At 50.9% G+C, this 24565-nt stretch overlaps 3 protein-coding genes across 4 annotated transcripts; 1 reads left to right on the top strand and 2 right to left on the bottom strand.

Annotated features, from left to right (window-relative positions):
* The first annotated feature begins 1927 nt into the window (after window positions 1-1927).
* Aaas (aladin WD repeat nucleoporin) lies at window positions 1928-14239 on the top strand. The gene is made up of 17 exons (XM_028874337.2): window positions 1928-2209; window positions 2631-2758; window positions 5219-5274; window positions 5560-5651; window positions 5798-5844; window positions 7429-7527; window positions 8660-8803; window positions 11776-11896; window positions 12173-12297; window positions 12441-12501; window positions 12644-12734; window positions 12850-12943; window positions 13021-13088; window positions 13387-13468; window positions 13578-13662; window positions 13865-14120; window positions 14211-14239. The coding sequence occupies exons 1-17, from the start codon at window positions 2087-2089 to the stop codon at window positions 14237-14239; spliced, it is 1701 nt and encodes a 566-aa protein (XP_028730170.1). The 5' UTR covers window positions 1928-2086.
* Window positions 14240-14749: 510 nt separating this feature from the next.
* Window positions 14750-19592, bottom strand: Myg1 (MYG1 exonuclease). Of its 2 annotated transcripts, none has more exons than XM_037197326.1 (7): window positions 19345-19592; window positions 19133-19260; window positions 16573-16732; window positions 15569-15721; window positions 15346-15468; window positions 15064-15245; window positions 14750-14973 (listed from the first exon to the last, which is right to left on the bottom strand). In XM_037197326.1, the coding sequence occupies exons 1-7, from the start codon at window positions 19561-19563 to the stop codon at window positions 14775-14777; spliced, it is 1164 nt and encodes a 387-aa protein (XP_037053221.1). In that variant the 5' UTR covers window positions 19564-19592; the 3' UTR covers window positions 14750-14774. The 2 variants fall into 2 exon arrangements, with proteins under 2 accessions (XP_037053221.1, XP_028730308.1); XM_028874475.2 differs by having other exon boundaries at window positions 19133-19245; window positions 19345-19591.
* A 204-nt stretch (window positions 19593-19796) lies between these two features.
* Window positions 19797-24522, bottom strand: Pfdn5 (prefoldin subunit 5). The gene is made up of 6 exons (XM_028874477.2): window positions 24384-24522; window positions 24116-24218; window positions 23846-23877; window positions 22252-22326; window positions 22060-22165; window positions 19797-20009 (listed from the first exon to the last, which is right to left on the bottom strand). The coding sequence occupies exons 1-6, from the start codon at window positions 24453-24455 to the stop codon at window positions 19933-19935; spliced, it is 465 nt and encodes a 154-aa protein (XP_028730310.1). The 5' UTR covers window positions 24456-24522; the 3' UTR covers window positions 19797-19932.
* Between the last annotated feature and the right edge of the window lie 43 nt (window positions 24523-24565).

Genomic DNA, 24565 nt, shown 5'->3' on the forward strand with positions numbered 1-24565 from the left:
TACCGGAGTGAATGCACCTCCATGTCCAGTTAGAGGGGGAAGTCAGACTCAGCTTCAGAGGTTCCAGTCCAAGGTTAGGTGAATCCATTTCTTTGGGCTTCAGAGGAGATGGTATCACAGCAGCAGAGGTTGCTCATGCATGGTGGCCAGGAAGCAGAGAGAAGTATTAACAAGGAGTTAGGCGCAAGGCATACCCTTTGAGGGTACTCCTCTGTTGTGGAATATTATTTAACTAGGCAAAGATGTGTTCTGTTTGTTTATGCTGCATTTGTCTAATTATGTAAGGATGTGTTGCATCTGTTCCACCTTGCCTGCCTAAGGCACCTGATTGGTCTAATAAAGAGCTGACTGACCAATAGCTAGGCAGAAGAGGGATAGGTGAGGTTGGCGGGCAGAGACAATAAATAGGAGGAGAAATCTAGGATTGGGAGAAGAGGAACAAGATAAGAGAGGATGAGGGAGATGCCAGGGGCCAGAAGCCAGGCAGCAGCTGCCGGCCAGACACAAGAAGCAGTGAAAGAAAGATACACAGAAGGAAGAAAAGTAAAAAGCCCAGAGGCAAAAGGTGGATAAAGAGAATCGGGTTAATTCAAGTCAAAAGAGCTAGCCAGAAATGAGCCTAAGCCAAGGCAGAGCATTCAAAACAATAAGTCTCTGATCATGATCTGGGAACTGGTTGGTGGCCTAAAAGAAAAGCCTGGTACATTTCCATTCCTGTGAGGGTCACAATCTCACCACTTCCCTCCCAATAGTCTATTCAGATTTTGAGCTCATAAATGAACGAAACCATTGATTAGAATTAAATTAAATTAGAATTAAACCATCTAATCATTTCTAAATAAGCTGGCAACCAAAAGTAACCAATTATGTCACTTACTTTCTCCTCTAGTTTTAGTTCCTTTCTTTAGATTCCACCCACCCTCCCCTCTCTCTGACAGGGTCTCAGGAGGGCATGGTGGTATATTTTAATCTCAGCACTAGGGAGGCAGAAGCAGGAAGATCTATGAGTTCAAGGCCAGCCAGGTCTACACAGCAAGTTCCAGGCTAGCCAGAGCAACATAGTGAGACCCAGTCTGAAAACACCAAAAGAAAGACAAGGTAGCATGTTTCTCAAGCTGGAAGGGAACTATGAAGTGAACCTTGAACTTTTTTTTTTTTAATTTATTTATTTATTATGTATACAGTGAGTGTTCAGCCTGCGGGCCAGAAGAGGGCACCAGATCTCATTACAGATGGTTGTGAGCCACCATGTGGGTGCTGGGAATTGAACTCAGGACCTCTGGAAGAATCTCTCCAGCCTGCACCTTGAACTTTTGACCCTTCTGTCTCATTGGAACTGGAAGGCAGGGTCTTGCTAATTAGCCGATGCTCACCTTGTTTCCCTGCCAGTGTCTGGTTTGGGTATATCCAGACCCGATCTGTGTCACTTTGTTACTGGTAGTTCCACAGTGCATTTTTGGGGTAATGGTAAGGACTAGAAAAGCGTTCATAGTAATGTACTCAGGAACCGTTTCTGTGTTTCCGGTGTCCGCCTTTCTCTTTTAGGACTCCTTTGCCGGTGGGCCCGGGTTCAGCAGGCGCAGCACCGTCTCCTAAAGTCCGTTCTGACCGTGCAGAGACAGGACACAGTCTGTGTTTTCCTCAGGGCTGCCCACGGCGTTGGAGGCTTTAATTAGGTACTTTCCTAAACCTGGCTTATTTTGGGCTTTTTCCGTACCAAGTGAGTGGGAGACGCTGTTGGGGATTCAGAGTTGGAAAAAACAGTAGTCTCAGAGGAAACAAACCAAAACCAAACCGCGGCGCGCTGTACTACGGGCTGGCCCCGCGCCGTGCCCGCGCCGTCCGCTAGGAGGCGCGCCGTGCCAGCGCCGTCCGCTAGGAGGCGCGCTAGGACGTCCCGGAAGTCCGTCCAGAAAACTCACTCGGAACTTTCTTCACTGCACTTCCGCTGAGCTTCGCGCTGAGGTTTGTCCTGTACGGCTACCCGTCCGCATTACGAATCTAGCCCGGGAACTAAGAGTCAGGGGAGCGCGTCCGTTCACGAGCCCGGAGCTTATCGACTCCAGAAGCCTTCCGGACTGGCAAGATGTGCTCTCTGGGCTTGTTTCCCCCGCCGCCGCCTCGGGGTCAGGTCACCCTCTACGAGCACAATAACGAGCTGGTGACCGGCAGCAGCTATGAGAGCCCGCCCCCCGACTTCCGGGGCCAGGTGGTCCGGGTGGGGGATGCAGCGGCGGGGGGGCGGGTCTGCAGAAATTGGGGGTGGCCGCCGGGCCCCCGGGTTGGAAGCCGCTTGGCTCGCACGGGGGACTGGAGAGGACGAAATGTGTTCCGGGGCCGGTTCTGGCCCCTCGGGGACGCCAGGGCACGTGAGGAGGTGCTGGGGGGGTCGGGAAAGGAAGGATGCTCCGGGTCAGGTCTTTCCTGATGTCGGCCCTGGGAAAACGACCAGGGCTTGCAGATGCGGACTAATATTTGGTTTTCTGCCCCACAAGTGTTACATTTGTGGGTGTGGGGAGTGGGGCCGTGGAACCTCTTAGGCCTCGTCCCGTCACGGTGGGAGGTGGTAAGGGATTTCTGGGAAGCCGTGGGGGAGAGACTGACCCCGCTCCCCAACTTCTGAGGTATAGTGGATCAATCTTCCTGTCCTGCACCTGACCAAGGATCCGCTAAAAACCCCTGGGAGGCTGGACCACGGTACAAGAACGGCCTTCATCCATCACCGGGAACGAGTGTGGAAGAGATGCATCAATGTTTGGTGAGGCATGGCAGAGGGATGCGAGGGCCGGGTCTACAGATGTCCCCACGCCTCTTCTTCGGGGTGCTCTTAAAAGGGCTGCTTTATTCACTCTCTCTCTTCATATCTGTAACACCCCAAATCGTATAGGTAGCCCATCTACTACTCAAGGCTTTATCAGAAGCTTCATTTATCCCTAAGGCCTTGATTTCTGGTATGGTTTTGCAAACCTGCTCTCAGCTCCCACCTCATGTCTTTCATTATTTGTTCAGAGCCTTTTGGGGGGGTTCGTGACAGGGTTTCTCCGTGTAGTTTTGGTGCCTGTCCTGGATCTTGCTTTGTAGCCCAGGCTGGCCTCGAACTCACAGAGATCCGCCTGCCTCTGCCTCCCGAGTGCTGGGATCAAAGGGGGGCCCCAGTGCCTTCTTCAGAGCTTTTATCTGAAGCTCAGCAGAGTTAGGTAGAGGTTGTGTTGGTTCATGCATACATAGGGCACGTTGTAAGAGCTGAAGCTGTGTTACCTGGTCTCCGGCCACCATTTTTTCTGTCCTCAAATGAAACCTATTTTACAATATAGTATTAAATGGATGCAAAGAACTTAGAGGCATGTCCTGGCACATACTAATCCCTTGAAATGTTTGCTGTCACCGTTATTACTGTTATCTGTAAGAAGGATCCCTGGAAATTAAGTTGCTGGATTCATGAGGTACTTTGTGAGTTGTTGCCACATAAAACTGGGTGTGCTGGTGCAGAAGGATCAAAAATTTATTGTTGGGCTGGAGAGATGGCTTAGAGGTTAAGAGCACTGACTGCTCTTCCAGAGGTCCTGAGTTCAATTCCCAGCAAACACATGGTGGCTCACAACCATCTGTAATGAGATCTGGTGCCCGCTTCTGGCCTGCAGTCATATATGCTGTATACATAATAAATAAATAAATCTTTAAAAAAAAAAATTATTGTTGCCGGGCAGTGGTGGCGCACACCTTTAATCCCACTTCAGGAGGCAGAGCCAGGCAGATCTCTATGAGTTCGAGGCCAGCCTGGTCAACAGAGCAAGACCAGGACAGGAACCAAAACCACACAGAGAAACCCTGTCTCGGAAAAACAAAAACAAACAAACAAACAAAAAAATTATTGTCGTTCCTGGCTGTATAGCAAGATTGAGGCCAGCCTGGACTGCATGAGACTCTATCTCAAAAACAGTCAACCAAATCAAAAAGCAAACAAAACAGAGAAACTGGGCAATGGGATTGTGGTAATGGTTAAATTGGACTATGGAAGCCCCTTGCCCAATACCTGGCACATTAGAGGCATATTTGCTGATATAATTCCTTCTAGATGTTTCTCGGGATATTGCTCTTTCCCTTACCGATGTCTTAATTAGTCCTTAAGCCTGTGTTCTGCTTCCTAAGTCTCTTCTATATCCTGCAGGTTCAGGCTACTCTATCATTTTTTTCTGGAGTCCTTAAGCAGCTTGTTAACTGATCCTTTTCTCCATTCTGGACTCCTCTAATTTCAAATTGATCTTTCTAAAATGCTCATGTGATTGTTTCCCTTGCTTAAGACACTTCAATGACTTGTCATTCAGTGTTTGAAAGTAAAGTTAATGTACTCGCTGGCTCCCTCTCTCTCCCTCTCTCTCTCTCATTCTCTTTTTGAGAGAGGGTTTCATCTCAATCAGTATATAGCTCTGGCTGGATAGAACTCACTATTTAGACCAGGTTGGCTGAGGACTCACGGGGTTCTTCCTGCATGCTGGAATTAAAGGTGTGAGCCACTACACCCGGCCAGGTCTAACTGACCCCAATCTATGAAATTTAGTTGCCTCACCTGTAAGTGCGCAAACTGTCATTTGGGTTAGTGTGATAAGTGAAAGGACAAGCCAGGCGTGGTGGCACACACCTTTAATTTTAATCCCAGCACTTGGGAGGCAGAGGCAGGTGGATCTCTGTGAATTCAAGGCCAACCTGCTCTACAAAGTTCCAGGGCAGCCAGGACTGTTACACAGAGAAACCTTGTCTTGGTAGGGAAAAAAGAAAAAAAAAAAGGCAATATATAAAGTGCATGATGCTTAGTTGGCACTCATTAAAAATACAGTACCTCCTTTTTATTTTTATTTTTTATTAATGAGATAATGCCTCATATAGCTCACGCTGGCCTCATACTCATTGCTAAGGACCTTGAAATTATAATCTTCCAGATTTTACCTACCCAGTGCTGGGATCACAGTCATGTGCTACCACATCTGATTTTTTTTTTTTTTTTTTTTTTTTTTCACATCTGATTTTAATGTGCAGGTAGGGATTGGACCCAGGGCTTTAGTCATGCTAGGCAGGTGCTCTTCAAACTGTGCTACACACACACACACACACACACTCACACACTCCAACCCGCTTTAATTTACCTTTGTGGACCGAATGAAACCTGTTAGGGGGACCTGTGACAGGCTGAGAATAACGCTTATCTTTTTCTCCTTGTGAGGCGTGATGTCGGCCTTTTTGGGGTCCTGAATGAAGTCGCAAACTCAGAGGAAGAAGGTAAGCACCCCGGTTCCCTCGGCTTGTATAAGCTTATCTCCTATACGTACTGTCCTCAAGCTCACCCCACACCCGTTAGCCCAACTCCTTCCTTCGGCTGCTCCCCCCCCCCCCCCCCACCCCGCCACCCTGTCTTCTATGTACCCCACATACTCCAGAGTGGGTCCTGGGCAGACGGTATCTAGACCCATACACTGCTGGGCACAGGATTGAAGAGTTTTGACTCTGTCCTCACCTAAGAGCGTGGCTAGTAAGGTGTAACCAGAGCTGTCTCTAACCCCGCAGTGTACGAGTGGGTAAAGACAGCATCCAGCTGGGCCCTGGCTCTCTGTCAGTGGGCCTCCTCCCTCCACGGCTCCCTGTTCCCACATCTGTCCGTAAGTTTGACCTCCTCCCTGCCTCCCTCCTTTGTGGGCAGGGCTGGTGGGATGGCCAGGAGGGTAGGAGTGTTCCAGCTCCCCTGTGGGAAGGTTGGGTAGGTGAACTCCCATGTATGGTATGTCTGTCTGCCATGTTCTTACAGCTCAGGAGTGAAGATCTGATCGCTGAGTTTGCCCAAGTAACTAACTGGTGAGTGCACAAACTCTGGCACCCTGTGGCACAGAAGTCCTTTGGGGAGAGAAAGAGGTCAAGGCAGAGGCACCTGTCCACATGGTCACCCCTGTCTTGCTAGTTTTATCTCACCTTGCTACAAGCTAGAGTCATTTGGAAAGAGGGAACCTCAATTAAGAAAATTCACTGACTAAATTGGCCTATGGGACAAGTCTGTAGGGTGTTTTCTTTTTCTGTTTTCAGCAGTGGGGGTGTTTTCTTGATTGATGTGGGAAGGCCCAGCTCACTATGGTGGTCCTGGGTGATATAAGAAAGCAGACTGAAATCTGATACAGTGGCGCACTCCTTTAATCCCAGCACTCAGAGGCAGAGGCAGGTGGATCTCAGAATTAGAGGCCAGCCTGGTCTGTGTGGTGAGTTGTGGACAGCTAGAGCTACATAGTGAGACCCTGTCTCAAAAACAGAACCAAACAAAAAAACCCACCCAGCCACTTAACCCACCTCCCAGAAAGGAAAGAAAGCAGACTGAGCAAGCCAGGTAATGTCAGGACAGCACAGCCCTGCTCCAGTTCCTGCCGCGGCAGCAGAGCCTTGACCTCCTGCCCTCACTGCCCCGGGGGCTGGGTTACAGGTTGTAAGTGAGGGGCTGGGTTACAGGTTGTAAGTGAGGGGCTGGGTTACGGGCTGTAAGTGAGGGGCTGGGTTACAGGCTGTAAGTGAGGGGCTGGGTTACAGGCTGTAGTGAGGGGCTGGGTTACAGGCTGTAAGTAAGTGAGGGGCTGGGTTACAGGCTGTAAGTGAGGGGCTGGGTTACAGGCTGTAAGTGAGGGACTGGGTTATGGGCTGTAGTGAGGGGCTGGGTTACGGGCTGTAGTGAGGGGCTGGGTTACAGGCTGTAAGTGAGGGGCTGGGTTACGGGCTGTAAGTGAGGGGCTGGGTTACGGGCTGTAAGTGAGGGGCTGGGTTACGGGCTGTAAGTGAGGGGCTGGGTTACGGGCTGTAAGTGAGGGGCTGGGTTACGGGCTGTAGTGAGGGGCTGGGTTACAGGCTGTAAGTGAGGGGCTGGGTTACGGCTGTAAGTGAGGGGCTGGGTTACGGGCTGTAAGTGAGGGGCTGGGTTACGGGCTGTAGTGAGGGCTGGGTTACGGGCTGTAGTGAGGGGCTGGGTTACGGGCTGTAAGTGAGGGGCTGGGTTACGGGCTGTAGTGAGGGGCTGGGTTACGGGCTGTAAGTGAGGGGCTGGGTTACGGGCTGTAAGTGAGGGGCTGGGTTACGGGCTGTAGTGAGGGGCTGGGTTACAGGCTGTAGTGAGGGGCTGGGTTACAGGCTGTAAGTAAGTGAGGGGCTGGGTTACGGGCTGTAAGTAAGTGAGGGGCTGGGTTACAGGCTGTAAGTGAGGGGCTGGGTTACAGGCTGTAAGTGAGGGGCTGGGTTACAGGCTGTAGTGAAGGAAACGCCTCCTCCCACGTTGCTCTTGGCTGTGGCGTTTTATCACAACAGTAGGAACCCTAAGTAAGCACCCCTCTCCCCATGTGGGAGGGAAGTGGGGTGGCCAGGCTGTTTGTGGGGTGCGTCCACCGACCGCATGCTCATCCCCCGCAGGTCTGGCTGCTGCTTACGGGTCTTCGCATGGCATCCTCACACCAACAAGTTCGCGGTCGCCCTGCTAGACGACTCCATCCGTGTGTATAATGCCAGCAGGTGCGTGGGTGGGTGCTCTCCGTCCAGTTCAGACTGACCTCACCCTCTGCCATCTGTGGGCTGCTCCGTAGAACTCCTAGAATTGGTTGGGGACACTCCACAATTGAATGTGTCCTTTCTACGTCTAACTTCTTTTTTTCTAAGATGGGGGTCTCTGCTGGCCTTGAACTCAGAGATCCGCCTGCCTCTGCCTCAGTGCTGGGATTAAAGGCGTGTGCTGTGAAGCCAGTGTACATGTAACTTTTATCTTACGCTTCTGTCCCACAATACCCCATGCTCTTGAACCAACCCCAGAAGCCCCCCCCCCCTTTTATTTCCCTGTGCTGAAGATCAGACCCAGGAGTTTGCACAGGCAAAGGACCAGGGTTACTGCTGAGCTGCGTCCTGAGGCCTGGGTCAGCTCTCTCCTCTGTGGTTTTTACCTTTTTCTTTTTTTGTTTTACTTTTTTTTTTTTGGAGATAGGATTTCTGGCGCAGCCCTGGCTGTCCTGGAACTTGCTCTGTAGACCAGGCTGGCCTTAAACTCAGCAATCTGTCTGACTCTGCCTCCCAAATGCTGGGATTAAATGCATGTGCTAGCACACCTGGCCTGTTTTATCTTCTTTTAGAAAATTAAAATTTTTATTTATTTTTTATAATTAATTTTTATTTTATGAGCATTGATTGGAGGTTTGCCTGCATGTGTCTGTGTGAGAGTGTCTGGCCTTCTGGAACTGGAGTTACAGACAGGTGTGAGCTGCCATGTGGGTGCTGGGAATTGAACTCAGGTCCTCTGGAAGAGCAGCCAGTGCTCTTAACTGCTGAGTCATCTCTCCAGCCCTAAATTTTATTTTTTATGTATTTGAGTGTCTTCCTGCGTGCATGCTTGGGCACTGCATGTCTGCTTGTGCACTGTGTGCATGCAATGCCTGTGGAGGTCAGAAGAGGGCAACATGTCCCCTGGGACTGGAGTTACAGGCAGTTGTGAGCTGCCATGTGGTTGCTGGGAATTGAACCCCTGTCCTCTGGAAGGTCAGCCAGTGCTGTTAACCGCTGAGCCATCCCTCCAGCCCTTGTTCTATCTTTTTAACTGGACTCAGGTTCCCTGAGCTTCATGTTCCTGCTTTGACTCAGTTTCCTCTCTTCACCCCAGCACTATAGTTCCCTCCTTGAAGCATCGTCTACAGCGAAATGTGGCAGCCCTGGCCTGGAAACCCCTCAGTGCCTCTGTGCTGGCTGTGGCCTGCCAGAGCTGCATCCTCATCTGGACCCTGGACCCCACCTCCTTGTCCACCAGGTGAGCCCGGCAGCCTGTCCTGCCTTGTCTGCAGGGTCATGCCAGGGGCCCCGGGGGGTCTTCCAGTGCTGTGAGGAGCAATCTGAGGTCAGGTGGGTTCTGAGATGCTCTGTCTAGACAAAGGACAGAACTTAGTGGCTCTGGGATTGTGGGAGAACACGTCTGTCAGGCAGAGTTACAGAATGAGCAGGAACAAAGACAGACATGAGTAGAAACCATAACAACTGGAACAATCGCCAGTCGGTGGTGGCGCACCCCTGAATCCCAGCACTGGGAGGCAGAGGCAGGGGATCTCTGAGTTCAAGGCTAGCCTGGTCTACAGAGTGAGTTCCAGGACAGCCAGGGCTACACAGGGAAACATTGTCTGGAAGGCTAGGGGAACAATCTCCGTCAGAACTAAATACAAAACCAGAAAATTCTAAAATTGTGAATAAATAAGAAAACTTGGGGCTGGAAAGATGGCTCAGAGGTTAAGAGCACTGGCTGCTCTTCCAAAGGTCCCGAGTTCAATTCCCAGCACCCATGTGGGAGATCACAACCACCTGTAATGAGATCTGGTGCCTGGCCAGCAGGCATATATACAGGCAGAACAGTGTATACATAGTAAATAAATAAATCTTTTTTTTTTTTTAAATAAATAAACCTTAAAAAAAAAAAGAAAAAGAAAAGAAAACCTTTCAGCCAGCTCCCGATGTGGAAGAACTAAGGACAGCCAGCCTTACATACCTGCAGCCCCAACTACTTGGGAGTCTGAGACTTGGGGACCACTTCTCAGAACGTTGAGCCCAGCCTGAGACCTGAGAACACTTAAAAAAGAGAGAGCAGGAGTGTGGTGGTGGTAGAGGAAAAGGGAGTTATGAAAGAGAACAAAAGAATTACTTTGTTTTGTTTTTCCAGACAGGGTCCCACTATGTAGACCAGGCTGGCCTGGAACTCACTCACAGAGAAGGCTGGGATTAAAGATATGTGCCACCATGCCTGGTGTTTTCTTTTTTTAGGAAAGTATATTTACTTATTGTATGTCTGGGGACAGATGCCACAGGTCAAGTGTGGACATGAGGATAGTTTTGGGGAGTTCCTGTGGGTCCCCGAGACTGAACACAGGTCCTCAGGATTTAGTGCCACCTCTCTGCCCCTCCTCCATTCTTGTTTCTTTTCCTCTCCTGCCAGCCCTGTTTTAGCGTAATCCTTACAGAGGAGTTATGAAATTACTGTTTCAGTATACTTTTTTTTGACAGGGTCTTCCTTTGTAGCTCTGGTTGGTCTAGAACTTGCTATGTAGACCAGGCTAGTCTTGAGCTCACAGAGATCGATTTTTCTCTGCGTCCTGAGTTTTGGGGTTAAAGGGTGACCACCATGCCAGGCTGGTTTCAGTTTATTCTCAACGCAAAACTGAGAAGCTGACATCTGCCCATTCCTTTGTTTTTGTTTGTTTGTTGAAGCAGGGTTTCCTCTGTTTAGCCTTGGCTGACCTTGAACTCACAGAGATCTGCCTCCCTCTCGTCCCAAGTGCTAGGACTAAAGGCGTGTGCCACCACCACCTGGCTGTCCATCACTATTTTTATACTTTTTTTTTTTTTTAAAAGATTTATTTATTATGTATACAGTATTCTGTCTGCATTACAGAAGAGGGCACCAGATCTCATTACAGATGGTTGTGAGCCACCATGTGGTTGCTGAGAATTGAACTTGGATCCTCTGGAAGAGCAGCTAATGCTCTTAACCACTGAACATTCTCTCTATCCCCCTTCCTAGGAAAAAAAATTTTATAAGGAGAAGCCAAGAAAGTTTTATTGATAAGTAGAGTAACAGTTCCTGTAGAAAGAAGGCTCAAAAAAAAAAAAAAAAAAAAAAAGGGCTACCCTTTAAAATGTTTTTATTTTAGGGATGGGGAGATGGCTCAGGAGAGAAGACTTTCAGATGATCTGATGCCCTCTTCTGGCCATCATGGGCACTGACATGTACGTGTGCAAAACAGTCACGCACATAAAACAATAAAAGATTTACCTTTGATCACATGTTACAGGGACAGTGGAGCCACTGAGCTGACTTGGTAGTTACCGTTCCCTATAAAGTTGAGTGACCCAGGGCCTCAGAGGAATTCAAGATGGATAGAAAGGGAAGAGCCAGGCCCCAGGGATGGAGGGCAGTCAGTCCACAGTCAGCGCTTTTTGGTAAACAGAAAGCTGTGGGCACTTGGAAGTGAGAGATGTTCTGACAAGGAGAGGGGTTGAGAAAAGAGACACTTCTCCTTGAGGTAATGTCATTGGTGACCCAGCCCAGTGGGGTCACCGCCTCTTTTACACTCTCTGCTGGGAGCAGTCCTCTGCAGGTCTGTCCTGCAGCTTCTGCCCTTTTTCTTGTTTTTTTTTTTTTTTTTTTTTTTTGAGACAGGGTTTCTCTGTGTAGCTTTGCGCCTTTCCTGGAACTCACTCTGTAGACCAGGCTGGCCTCAAACTCACAGAGATCTGCCTGGCTGTCCCTCCTGAGTGTTGGGATTAAAGGTGTCCGCCACCACCACCTCCCTACAGCTTTTTTATCCTGGCTCCTACCCTGCAAATCACGAGTTCTCCGTAGATCTTCCCCTCTAACATCCACCATCATCCTTTATTTTTCCCGACCTGGACTGAGGTTAGAGTGAATGAGGTTCTAGCAGAAGCAAGGAAATGGAGTCGGGACAGGGCGTTTCCATTTTGTGGTGTGGGTGCTGGCAGAGGCCAGGAGAGGGCACTGAGCCCTGGCTGGAGTTGCAGGTGGTTTTGAGCCCCTGCAGTGAGTGCTGGAGGCTGAACTCCCACCCTCGGGGAAAGCAGCCGCTGTGCTCAGCCACTTACCCTCTCCAGCACCCCCATGCGTGTGCTTACTGTTTTTGTCTTTTCAAGATGGGGTTTCTCCCCAGTGTTGGGATCAAAGGCGTGTGCCCCCCCCCCATTTACCATCTTTTTACCCTATGCCTTCTGTTCATTCCACAGACCCTCTTCTGGCTGTGCCCAGGTATTATCTCACCCTGGGCACACACCAGTCACCAGCTTGGCTTGGGACCCCAATGGGGGGCGGCTGCTCTCAGCCTCACCTGTAGATGCTGCTATTCTGGTGAGTGGTCCCCACCCCTCAGTGTTAAGAGCCTTCTTCATCTGGTGGTGGGAAGCTTGGGGGAGTGAGATTGTGTCTGTCTTCAGTTTATACAGTGAAGGAGCGATCCTCGGGCCTTAGACTGTCAACCTGCACTGTACCCTAAGCCCAGGTCTTGGGGTTGAGAAGTCCTTCTTGCTGCTTCCTCTTTTCTGGGCCTTTGTGCATGGAACAGAGCAGCCTAAGTGAGCTGACTAATAGTGCTTTGAGTTTCTGTACCAGTTCCCTGTCTCTTAGGTATGGGATGTCTCAACAGAAATCTGTGTCCCCCTTCCCTGGTTCCGAGGCGGAGGGGTTACCAACTTGCTGTGGTCCCCAGATGGCAGCAAAGTCCTGGCTACGACTCCTTCAGCTGTCTTCCGGTGAGTCGGTGAAAAGCTGAGGGAAGCCAAGGTCCAACAGAAAGACACTTGGCTTCTGGACCTGACCCGGGGGGTGCAAGGTGGGCGGGACAGTCCGGGTTTGGAGCATGAAGGCCCCACGCAGTAATCTTTCTCTGGCTCAGAGTCTGGGAGACCCAGATGTGGACTTGTGAGAGGTGGCCCACTCTCTCAGGGCGCTGCCAGGTAAGAGGGGCCTGTGACTCACAGACGCTGGGAGGAAGAGGATTTTAATGGGCCTGGCTCTCCCTTGCATGGTCCCCTACTTCTCTCCGGCGTTAGTCCTCCTACAGACCTCTTTTCTCCTGGCTTTTTCCTCCTTCCCCAGACTGGCTGCTGGAGTCCAGATGGAAACCGTCTGCTGTTCACGGTTCTAGGGGAAACACTAATTTACTCCTTGTCATTCCCAGCACGATGTGGTGAGTTTTAACTTTCAGAATGCAGACTTTGTGGGGTGGTCTGAGGGAGACAGCAGCCGGAAGAGCGCACTGAGGGATGAAGGGTACAGAAACCCAGGAAACCTCTGCCCTCCAGGAACAGAGAAGGGACGTGTTGGAGGCGCGAAGTCAGCAACAATCGTGGCAGATCTTTCTGAGACAACAATACAGACACCAGATGGAGAGGAGAGGTGGGTTTCAGTGCCTGTGGGAGGGGTGGTGAAGACTCGGAAGAGCCACACTGAACGCCCGCCCTGTCCTGGCACAGGCTTGGCGGGGAGGCCCACTCCATGGTTTGGGACCCTAGTGGTGAGCGTCTGGCTGTGCTCATGAAAGGTAAGGAGCCAAGGGAATGAGCTTGCTTCTTTGAGACAGGGTCTCAGTGGCTAGTCCTGGCCGACCTGGAACTCAGTGGGTAGGCCCTCCTGCCTCCGAGTGCTAGATTAAAGGTGTGTACTATTCCATCCAACTAGAGAAAGGGCTGTCTGTTTGGTTTTTCAAGACAAGGTTTCTCTGAGCTCTGGCTGTCCTGGAACTCGCCTAATAGGTTTTTAACAGCCCCAGGGCTGCTGTTCTCTGCCCTCAGGGACCTGGCTTCCAGAGTTCCCTGTATTAGCTGACCCATTTCTTACAGGAAACCCACGGGTACAGGATGGGAATCCCGTCATCCTCCTCTTTCGAACTCGAAACAGCCCCGTGTTTGAGCTGCTTCCCTGGTAAGTGCAGGGCAGGCCTCTGGGCCTGGGCTCCACAGCACCTTCCCATGTGAACTGCACGACTTCCCAGCCGCCACTGGCCTCTCACCCTCTCCTTCTCTTGCCATAGTGGTGTTATTCAGGGGGAACCAGGAGCCCAGGCTCAGCTCATCACTTTCCATCCTTCCTTCAGCAAAGGGGCCTTGCTCAGTGTGGTGAGTAGATAAGGACTAGGCTCGTGTGTGTGTGTGTGTGTGTGTGTGTGTGTGTGTGTGTGTGTGTGTGTGTGTTGTGTACATACATGTGCATACTTGCGTAGGTGTCTTCTGGATGGCTAGAGGCCCAATGGTCTTGGCGCTATCGTGAGGCCACTTCTGGGTTCAGACTCTTGAGACCTTTCTTACCCATTTTCTGTAGTGCTGGTCCACAGGCCGCATCGCCCATATCCCTCTCTACTTTGTCAACGCCCAGTTTCCACGCTTTAGCCCAGTGCTTGGCCGGGCTCAGGAGCCGCCAGCTGGAGGTGGAGGCTCTGTTCACGAAGTGCCACTGTTTACTGAGACATCATCAACCTCTGCCCCTTGGGACCCTCTTCCAGGACTTCCACCTGCCCAGCCCCACTCCCCCACACTCCCACTTGTAAATAAAGTCTGGTTTTCTATTCATTTACCAGGCTGTGGTGGTTTTTTTTTTTCTTTTTACTATGTTGCTGGTTATAGTAGAAAAGAAGGAGTGGGACCAAGATTCTGCTGTCACTTTCTAGCTACCTGTGAACTTGATCAAGTTATTTAGTCCTCAGATGGCTTTTTTTTTTTTTTTTAAAAGATTTATTTATTATGTATACAATGTTCTGCCTGTATGCCAGAAGAGGCGCCAGATCTCATTACAGACGGTTGTGAGCCACCATGTGGTTGCTGGGAATTGAACTCAGGACCTCTGGAGGAGCAGCCAGTGCTCTTAACCTCTGAGCCATCTCTCCAGCCCTTCTCTTTACTTTTTAAGATTTAATACTTTGTGTGTGTGTTGCCTACATGTACATATGTGTATCTCAGGTGTGTCTAGTGCCCACAGAGTCAGAAGGGGGTTGGATCCTCTTGAACTGGAATTATAAACAGTTATGTGATCTCCTGTGTGGGTGCTAGGAATTGAATCTGATTCCTCTCCAAGAGCAACAGTGCTCTTAACCCCTGAGGCTTCTCCCCAGCCACTAGGATGGTTGTCAAATGGTTTGAAAAGCAAAGCTGAGCAGCCATGGGAGATGCCCAGCATGGGGCCCTGCACAGAGACGCTGCCCTTACCTAATCTGAGAAAGTTACCAGGTGATGTTTTATTGGACTGCAGCATTTGCAAGGGGCATGGGTTCTGGGTGCTGGGCAAGAGTGGCACGGGCCATGTTCAGGGCGCCTTCTCGAGTGTGGTGCCCACCGATGAAGCCGCTGGCGTGAACAAAGATGCAGCCAGGGATCCCACTGACTTGATCCAGGGCCTCATCCCGAAGGCCCCGCCACGGCTCTGGCAGGGGCAGCCTGTGTAAGAACACACAGGCATGAGGTGCTAAGGGTGGCGGACTCCAGCAGGGCTGAAGCAGGTGTGATGGCAGTTTTGTGGGGACTCACCGGCTTTGGAAAGAGTGAGGCTCCTTGGGGACACACTGGACTCGCCACTGCCCAGCCTGGTCAGTGTAGATAACGAAGGCGATGGCCGCTGGGGGGCACAGCTCAGACTCTAGGTGGTAGAGATGCTCCTTCCAAGGGCACCCACCTTTGGCCAGTTCCACTATCTTCCCACTCGAGTCCACCTGAGGGAAGCAGTGTGTGGCCAGGTTTGGGTAGAAGCAGGAGGCCCAGTTGACCAGATGGCCCAGAAGCATCCTGGCCCAGGCCACCTCCCAGCTCTACCTTGAATCGCTGGGCCAGGGCCTCCTCTACCAGGGCCCGGGCTGGGAGCCAGCTGTGCTGGTAGAAATGCAGTCTCTGCAGGAACTCCTCTTGCACCAGGTCCATGGCACGCCTGAACCCTGCCTGGGAAAGGCGGAAGCACAAGTCACGCTGGGCACTGGCCGGATTCCACTCACAGGACTGGGAGGGCGGCTGCTCTTACTCTGTCCTCGGCTCTCCCTACCTCAGTGTCCTGGTTGGGCTGGTTCCAGGTGGGATTGAGCCGAGCAACCCTGGCACTCAGTGTGGTGGTCAGTGCATACCGAGGCTCCCCTTCTTCCCACTGAGAGATCCCATTGTCCACTGCGTCCACCTCTTCCACGAAGTTCTCGTACATCTGAAGTAGTGGCAGGGGAGGTGCACTTGAGGACACCCACCATCGTAAATTGGCGTAGGTTTCACAGAATGTACACACACTTCCTCACAACAGCCCTGAGTGTCTCACCATTGACCAGATGGGCAGAGGGAGAAGGAGGCAGCGCAGTGTTGGGACTGGAATTCAGGTCACCTGACCTCTAACACAAGGGGCTGCATCACCTGTGCCAAAGCCAGCATGTGCACAGAGGGGCCAATGACTTATTATTATTTTTCATTAATTTTATTTTGTGGATGAGTGCTGTTCTGCATGTGTGCCTGCAGGTCAGAAGAGGGCGCCAGATCTCATTACAGGTGGTTGTGAGCCACCATGTGGTTGCTGGGAATTGAACTCAGGACCTCTGGAAGAGCAGTCAGTGCTCTTAACTGTTGAGCCATCTTTCCAGCCCTCATTAAAAATTTTTTTAGCTGGGCATTGTATTGTAGCACATGTTTAACCCCAGCACTCAGGAGACAGAGGCAGGCAAATCTGTGTGTTCAAGGCCAACATGGTCTACATTGTGAGTTTCAGGACAACCAGGACTACATAGTCACAACATTTTTTTAATTCATTTTTATGTGTATAGGTGCTTTGCTTGCATGTGTGCCTGTGCACAATGTGGATGCCTAGTACCAGTGGAGGCCAGACGAGGGCATCAGATCCCCTGAAACTGGAGTCACAGATGTTGTGAAGCACCATGTGGATGTTGGGAACCAAATCCTGTCCTCTGGTAGAGGATTCTGTGCTCTTAACCTCCAGACTGGCTGCACCAGGGCCACTCCCAGCCAGCTGGTGGGAATGTATACACAGGACATCTTTGCCTCAGGACCTACCTTGTCATAGATGGTATCCACCACGCTGTCCTCTTCACTAGTGCCCAGCAACTGGGCCAGGAGCTTGTGCCCGAAGTGCAGATAGACAAGTCCCGCACTGCTCAGCTTGGTGTGCCACGGCTTCCCAGGGCACAGGGAACTCATGGTTTCCGTGAAGGTCCTGAGGAGCACAGGAGAGGCTGCAGTGAAGGACTTGGTCCACGAGTCTAGGGTGTATGTGAAAGTTTACATGTGGACACCGGGGTATCAGCAGGACGGGGATGCTGTAGGAATGGGGAGAAGAAAACCCACTCAAAAGATGTTAGTTTTTCCTCCAGTGCCAACATAGGCCTTGAAAGCTTCCATTCCTGCATTCACTCGACAATGGTTGGAACTCATGGCTTACTGTATGCCAGGTTTTGTGTTTTACATATTAAGGAGAAAAAGCTAAGATCCTGTCCTTTCATCTGTGGGAGTTGGAGAAACAACAGACCCAGCAACCTGACCTCCAGATGCTCAAGTAGTTTACATAAAACGGGGCAGTATTTGCCTATAAACTACACACACATCCTCCTGTACATTTTTTGTTTTGTTTTGTTTTTTGAAGTCAGGGTTTCTCTGTGTAGCCCTGGCTGATCTGGAACTCACTTTGTAGACCAGGCTGGCCTCAACTCAGGAGATCTGCCTGTCTCTGCTCCCAAGTGCTGGGATTAAAGGCATTTGCCACCATGACCAGCTATAATTTTTTTCACTTGATGAGACTAGGTTTTATGTGGTCCAGGCTAGGCTCAAACTTGCTCATAGATGGTGACCTTTAACTCATGACCCTCCTGCCTTTACTTCCTAAGTGTTGGGGTTATAGGTGTGCCCCCAGCCTTCCTCCTCCTTTATCTTTCAGAATATCTCTAGATTACTTACAGTGCCCAATAGAATGCAGATGTTAGGTAAGTAGGCGTTATACTTTAGAGGACAGGAAGAGCCTGTTCACACTCCATATAGATGCTCTTTTTTTTTTTTTTTTTGGTTTTTCGAGACAGGGTTTCTCTGTGTAGCTTTGCACCTTTCCTGGGACTCACTTGGTAGTCCAGGCTGGCCTCGAACTCACAGAGATCCGCCTGCCTCTGCCTCCCGAGTGCTGGGATTAAAGGCGTGCGCCACCACCGCCCGGCCATATAGATGCTCTTTACTAAAGAAGTCAGGCATGGTGGCGCTCCCAGCACTTGGGAGGCAGAGGCAGGCAGATCTCCGTGAGTTTGAGGCCAACCTGGTCTACAGAGTGAGTTCCAGGACAGCCAGGGCTACACAGAGAAACCCTGTCTGGAAAAAATGCAAACAAATAAAACACAACATAAGGAAACAAATTTTCCTAAACTAGAAGGAGGAGTTGTGAAATTCTGGAGGAGGAACGTGAAGACACAGGAAAAGCTTATTTTAGAAGTGGGGACAGAAGTGTGAGCAGGTGTTAGAGTATGGGATAAGTGTGGACACACAGAAGTATGAGCAGGTGTCTGAGTGTGGAGACTCACGGGGAAGTGCGAGCAGGTGTGGAGAAGTGTGGACACACACCAAAGTGCGAGCAGGTGTTTGAGTGTGGAGAAGTGTGGACACTCAGAAGTGCGAGCAGGTGTTTGAGTGTAGAGACGTGTGGACACTCAGAAGTGCGAGCAGGTGTGGAGAAGTGTGGACACTCACAGAAGTGTGAGCAGGGGTGGAAAAGTGATACAGTGGTCATTTTCATTTCTGTTGCGGTGATAAAACACCTGACTAAGGGGCTCTCAGGCTAAGAGCACCAACTGCTCTTCCAAAGGACCTGAGTTCACTTCCCAGCACCCATATGGCAGCTCACAACTGTCTTTAACTCCAGTCCCAGGGACCTGACACCTTCACACAAACATAAATGCAGGCAAAACACTAATATTTATAAAATGAAACAAACAAACAAACAAATGCCTGACCAAAATCAAATTGGAGGGAAAAGGCTTATTTTAGCTCACAATGTCAGTGTACAGTCTACCACAGCCAGGAAGGCGGCAGGAACTTCGAGAGCCCATGCATGCTTCTAGTGCCTGGCTTACTTTTAACTCATGCAGTCTAGGGATTAGTGCCTTCCACGTCAAGGTAATCAAGACATCCCACAAACACGCCCACAGACCAGCCTGATCTGGATAATCCCTCACTAAACCAATTCCCAGGTTATTCTAGAATCCAGGTTGTGTCAAGTTGATAATGAAAACTAACCGTCACGGGGCCGGGGTTGCTCTTGCCTCGGAGGCAGGTTCAATCCCCTACACCCACATGATGGCTCACAACCCTCCCTAACTCGGATTCCAGGGGACCCTGACACCTTCTGACCTCTGCGGGCACCGATGCAGGCAAAACACCCATACACATAACACACCAAGCAAAAGGCCACCGCCGTTGGCTGTGCTGGAATTAGAAGGGCTCAGCGGCCCGGGGCAAGGGCAAATGAATGGATGGCTGCTGGCGTGAAAAAGCTGAGGCAAGAGGGGCCCCAGCGATGGGTTCAGGCAGTGCTGGGCTTGGACAGTGCAAGGCCGAGAACAGGGGTTTGTGAACTCACCTCTGGTGATGGTCATACCGGTGCTTCAGAGGGTCGTACTCGCCACCCACATCCACCACGATGTCACACGAAGCCAGTTTTTCAGGGTCCCGAGTCCGCACAATCTCGGCATCCTGCAGACAGAAGGGCTGTGAGGCAGGAGTCAGGGTTAAGGTCGGGTGTCCGGGGGGTGTGTCTGGGGAGGAACCGGGCCAGTGCGCGGGCGGCCGTACCCTGTACTCTGGCAGGAGGCGGAGCAACGCGCAGGCCAGCGCCTCGTCGCAGTGGAAGGTGCCGTTGTGCGTCCCAATTCGGGGCGGTGCCATGAGGTTGTGGCGAGGCTTTTTAGGGGGAGAAACGGACTCTGGGCCGAGCATGCGATGCTGGGTTTGGAGGACGGAGCGCAGCGGCAGGTACAGAGTTAGGATACCACTCCGGAAGCGACACCCCATGTGGCGGGAAGGCAGGCCCGGAAGAGGAAATGTCTGGTGCAACTTCACTTCCGCCTACGTCTCGTCCCCAGGGCAACCAGAAGAAAGCGTGCACTCTTTCTTCCAGCTCCTCAAAGCCCCGGGTGGAACTTGTAAAGGCAGCGTGGCCAGCCCAGTTTCCGGGTTCTAGGCAAGAGCTCACCCCCCGACACTCCAGTCTGTCACCCGCCCCTTGTTTAATGCAAGAAAAGACATCGTTTGCCCAGCTGGCACATTTATTAACTCTATAAATACAAGACCCTCTCTTCCCAGACACCAGCAGGCCACTGCCCACAAAGTCCCAGGCCCCTTCAAACAGGGTCCCTTTCTGCTCCACTTCCGCAACACATCTCAGGCCTTGGCAGTCGCCTGAGTCGCTCCCAGGGCTGTGAGCTGCTGGATCTTCTGGCTCATCATTTCCATGACAGCTAAGGGGAGAGAAGAGTCACACCTGAGAAGGGCCTCTAGGGAGAACCCAAGGTGAGGGACAGAGTGGATTGTGCGCGCGCGTGCACACACACACACACACACACACACACACACACACACACACACACACACACACAGTCTACACTGTTAGTATGCTAACCACTGGAATATAGTATAGAACAATGAGACTGTGTTAAAACAAAAACAAAAAGCCACCAACCCTTCCCGTGCTTTAAAATCAAGAGCAGCTTTCCATACATTTCCGACTAGTCGACTCAGTCGGTGTGAACTGGACCTACACTTTCTTTTTAAACTTCCTGGATTGCTCTGTGCAGCCAATGTGGTAATCGCTAGTTTACACCACAGGTTTCTATTGTGTTTACAGGCATTTTATCCCACATCATTAACAGGTTTTTCCTCAATCACTCAAAACCCAGGATAACACATCAAGACACCAAAGAGAAACAGAAACATCTTTTTTGCTGTTGTTGTTGAGACAAGGTCTCTTTACATAGCGCTGGCTGACCTCGAACTCAGGAGATCTGCCTGCCTCTGCCTCCCGAGTGCGGAGATCAAAGGTGTGCACTGCTACATCCAGGAGAGACATGGTCACCTCCAAGTTTATGTTACAATCCACGTTCTTCCTTTGTGTGTGCTGTGTGTCCACCACTAGGCACATGTGTGGAGACCACAGGAAACCATGGTATCTTATCTTGTTCCAGTATTCTCTCTCTGCTGAGACAGGGTCTCTCATTGAACCTGAAACTCACCATTCCACTCGGCTGGCCGGCCAGTGAACTCCCAGGATCTGTCTGTCTCTGTCCTGCTAGCACTGGAGTTACAAGCACTTGGGTCATGCCCAGCTTTTATGTGGGTGCTGGAGATTTGAACTCAAGCCCACTGAACCATACCCCCAGCCCTTGGTTGTTTTAGTACTTTGTATATGTGTGTGTCCACACACGCTCATGTGCACCTGAGTACATGTATGTGCACCATGTTCATGCAGGAGCTACAGAGGTCACATCTCCTGGTACTGGGGTTATAGGTAGCTGTGCGCTGTCACGGGTGCTCGGCACTGAACCTGTGCCTTCTGCAAGCGCATTAAGTGCTCCTCACCACTGAGCCATGTCTCCAACCCCTGTGTTTTCTGCTGACAGGATCTTGGTATGTAGCCTAGCCTGGCTCTAACCTGGAATACTCTTGCCTTAGCCTTCTGAGCACTAAAATTACAGGTGTGCTCCACCACATACAGCTGGATTACCTACTTAAATGGGCAGTATTGTACATGAACTATGTATGTGTGTGTACCCGTTTTATTTATAATTTATATACACATATGCAAACATATAAGTAAATGTAATTATTATTATTATTATTTTTGGTGGTGCCAAGGATTTAACCCATGATTTTGCGAGACAGGGTTTCTCTGTGTAACAGTCCCAGCTGTCCTAGAACTTTGTAGCCCAGGCTGGCCTCAAACTCACTGATACCCACCTGCCTCTGCCTCCCGAGTGCTGGGGTTAAAGATATGCGCCACCACCCAGCATGCTAGGCAGTCTTACTACTGAGCTATATATCCCCAAACCTAAACCAATTATGTCTTTTTCGGGGTAGGAACAAGAGTCTCATGAAGTCCACGTTGACCTTGAACTGGCTATGTAGTAAGGATGATCCCCCTGCCTCTCCTAAGTGATGGAGGCACTGTGTCCTCTTGCCTTAACCTCCTCAGTCCTGGGATTACAGGTATGTCCCATCATGCCTCGTGAGATGAATGTTCTTTACCATGGAGGTAGGGAGGGTCTGGAAGTCCCCTGGGGGCTAAAAGCATTTGCCACACAGCCTGATGACAAGCGTTTAGTCTCTAGAACCCAGGATGGAAGGAGAAAACAGAGTCCTGAAAAATTCCCTCCAACCTCCACACACACACACACACACACACCATGGCACTCATGTGCCTCCCAGCCCCACACACCTCCCAGACAGACAGGCAGACAGACAGACAGACAGACGGACAGACAGCTTTACCAAGGAGGTGCTCGGGCAGCTTACCTTGTTTCATGGCGTGCTTCTCCTGCAGAGCTGGCTGGATCTTCTCCATCTGCTTGGTGAGGAAGTCGATCTTCCTCTTGAAGAAGTCCTTGGCATCCTCTGCTGTCTACAAGATCAGAGGTAGATGAAATAAGGGAGGCCCTGCCCACACTACCTTCTGAGAGGACATCCACGCACTTCCCTCCCACTCACCTTCTCCACATAGTAGCCAGTTCCCACATCGATGAGCACATGTTCCACATCATGTAGCTTCCCAGGGACATACATCTGAGAAGCAAGGGTTAAGGGAAAACTAGCCCAGCATGAGACACCGTTTTGTCAGCCAGAGCCATAACCCCAAAGTCTCCTTTTCTAAAAGGCTGCAGCTTTTTAGACCAAGCAACAGAGTTGGTTCCCTGTGAAGACTTTCCCTGTGGAGCGGGAACACTTTCTTGTCCAGGTCCCACCTCTCATCCTCGAAGGAATTCCTGCACTTCTCCATTAGTCTTTCTAGAAAGACCAGAGGAGATGCAACCATGCTTTCCCAAGGTTCTAGAACAGTGTACGTGGAAAGCCAGCTTCATGTACCCCAACATAAATCCTGATGGGTTGTTACTAATTCTTAATTTTTTTTTTAGATTGTATGTATGTGCATTATGTGCATGCCTGGGAAGTCAGAAAAGATTGCTGGGTCCCTGGAATTGGAGCTACCTACACCATGCTACCAAACCAGATTCTCTATAAGATCATGAAGTACTGTTAACTACTAAGCCATCTCTCTAGCCTCGGATTATTAATAACTCTTATATTGCATTTAATGGTTTTGTGTATACATTTTCACAAATGTGTATGCCATGGAACATGTGTGGAGGTTGGGAGTTAAGTTTCTCCTTCTACATGGTGGGTATTGGATTGATGTCAGGTTGTATGTGTTTCTGCACATTTTTACCCACTAAATAACTTATTTAAATTTGTTTGGTGCACTGGTGTCACAGTTACTGTGTCTGCTTGTGCACCGCGTTTCTGCTTGTGCACTGTGTGCATGCAATGCCTGTGGAGGTCAGAAGAGGGCAACATGTCCCCTGGGACTGGAGTTACAGGCAGTTGTGAGCTGCCATGTGGGTGCTGGGAACTGAACCCAGGTCCTCTGGAAGGGCAGCCAGTGCTCTTAACCACTGAGCCATCTCTCCAGTCCCACATTGCTATTATTATTATTTTAATTTAAGTATTCTTCACACAGTGCTCTTCTTAGGTTTCTTTTAGCTTGTCATTTCGCAGATCGCTTTCAACAAATGGAAACGATCTGGGTGTCTTACTGAAAGTAGTTTTGGAATGAGCCACAATTAAGCTGAAGCACAGTCAAGTTCCCAATTTCAACAGCCCACCACTTTCCTATTGCTTTAGCCGACTGCCAGCTTTAATCCCCTTATTAGATGAACATCCCCACAGAGCAAAGAGAAACACAGACACTTCAATTCTTCACTGAACAAAGTATTGGATAGACACTGGCTCCTAGGCTAGACGAGAGAACTATGAAGTGTGTATGACTCTTTGCTTTTCCAGCCAGGGTTTCTCTGTCTAACAGCCCTGGCAGTCCTGGATCTCGATCTGTCGACCAGGCTGGCCTCCAACTCACAGAGATCCGCCTGCCTCTGCCTCCCAAGTGCTGGGATTAAAGGCGTGCGCCACCACCGCCGCCCGGCTATGACTGTTCTTAAAACCACTGGGTGACTGTTATCAAAACCCTCCCCGCTTTTGGGAGAGACCGAGGAAGGCGGCGAGGTAGCATTCCCTGTGGAAAGGATACAGAACTCGTCAGTGGGACCAGTAGTTCTTTTCCTGTGAAAGTAATGAAGACGAACAGCTGGGGCCGGCTGGCCGCTCCCACGCGGGGACGTTAAGGGGAGGGAGCTCCAGCAGGGCTCAGTGTCCACAGACAGGGAAAAGAACCGCGAGAGGCGCCGGGAGCAGGTCAGCTCCCCGTGGGCAGCATGCGGGGGCTCGTGTGGCTGCCACACACGACCTAGGGGACCGTTTCCTCGGGGGTCCCCGGGCGCCCTCACCCGCCAGCCCGTACCCTCGTTGCTCTTCTTCAGCACGTTCAGACAGTCCTTGGCTTCCACATACTTGGTCTGCACCACCTTGAGCTGAGCAATCGACGTGGACAAAAACTCCACTTCCTACAGAAGCCGGGGAAAGGGGGTCAGCCCGGGAGCCCGTGCGAGCGGGGCCCGGCCGAGGGGGCGGGCCCGGCCCCGGAGAGGGTTTCCCCGGGAAAGGAAGCTCCCCCACGGGCCGGCGCGGCGGGCCTGCAGCGCGAGGAAGGCGCCGGCGCCCGTCCTCACCTGGTCCAGCTGGTTCTTGAGCATTTCCAGTTGGGGCAGATTCAGCTCCGTGATGTTAATCGACTGCGCCATGTTGGGAAGGAGGACTACCGAAGAGGAAGCCGGCGAGGCGAGGGACTCTCTAGGCAGCCTCCGCGTTATCTCTGTGGTGCCGCCGGGGGATACGCTCTGCGCCAGTCGTC

Source organism: Peromyscus leucopus, chromosome 20, assembly GCF_004664715.2.
Source record: "Peromyscus leucopus breed LL Stock chromosome 20, UCI_PerLeu_2.1, whole genome shotgun sequence".
Classification (NCBI taxonomy): domain Eukaryota; kingdom Metazoa; phylum Chordata; class Mammalia; order Rodentia; family Cricetidae; genus Peromyscus; species Peromyscus leucopus.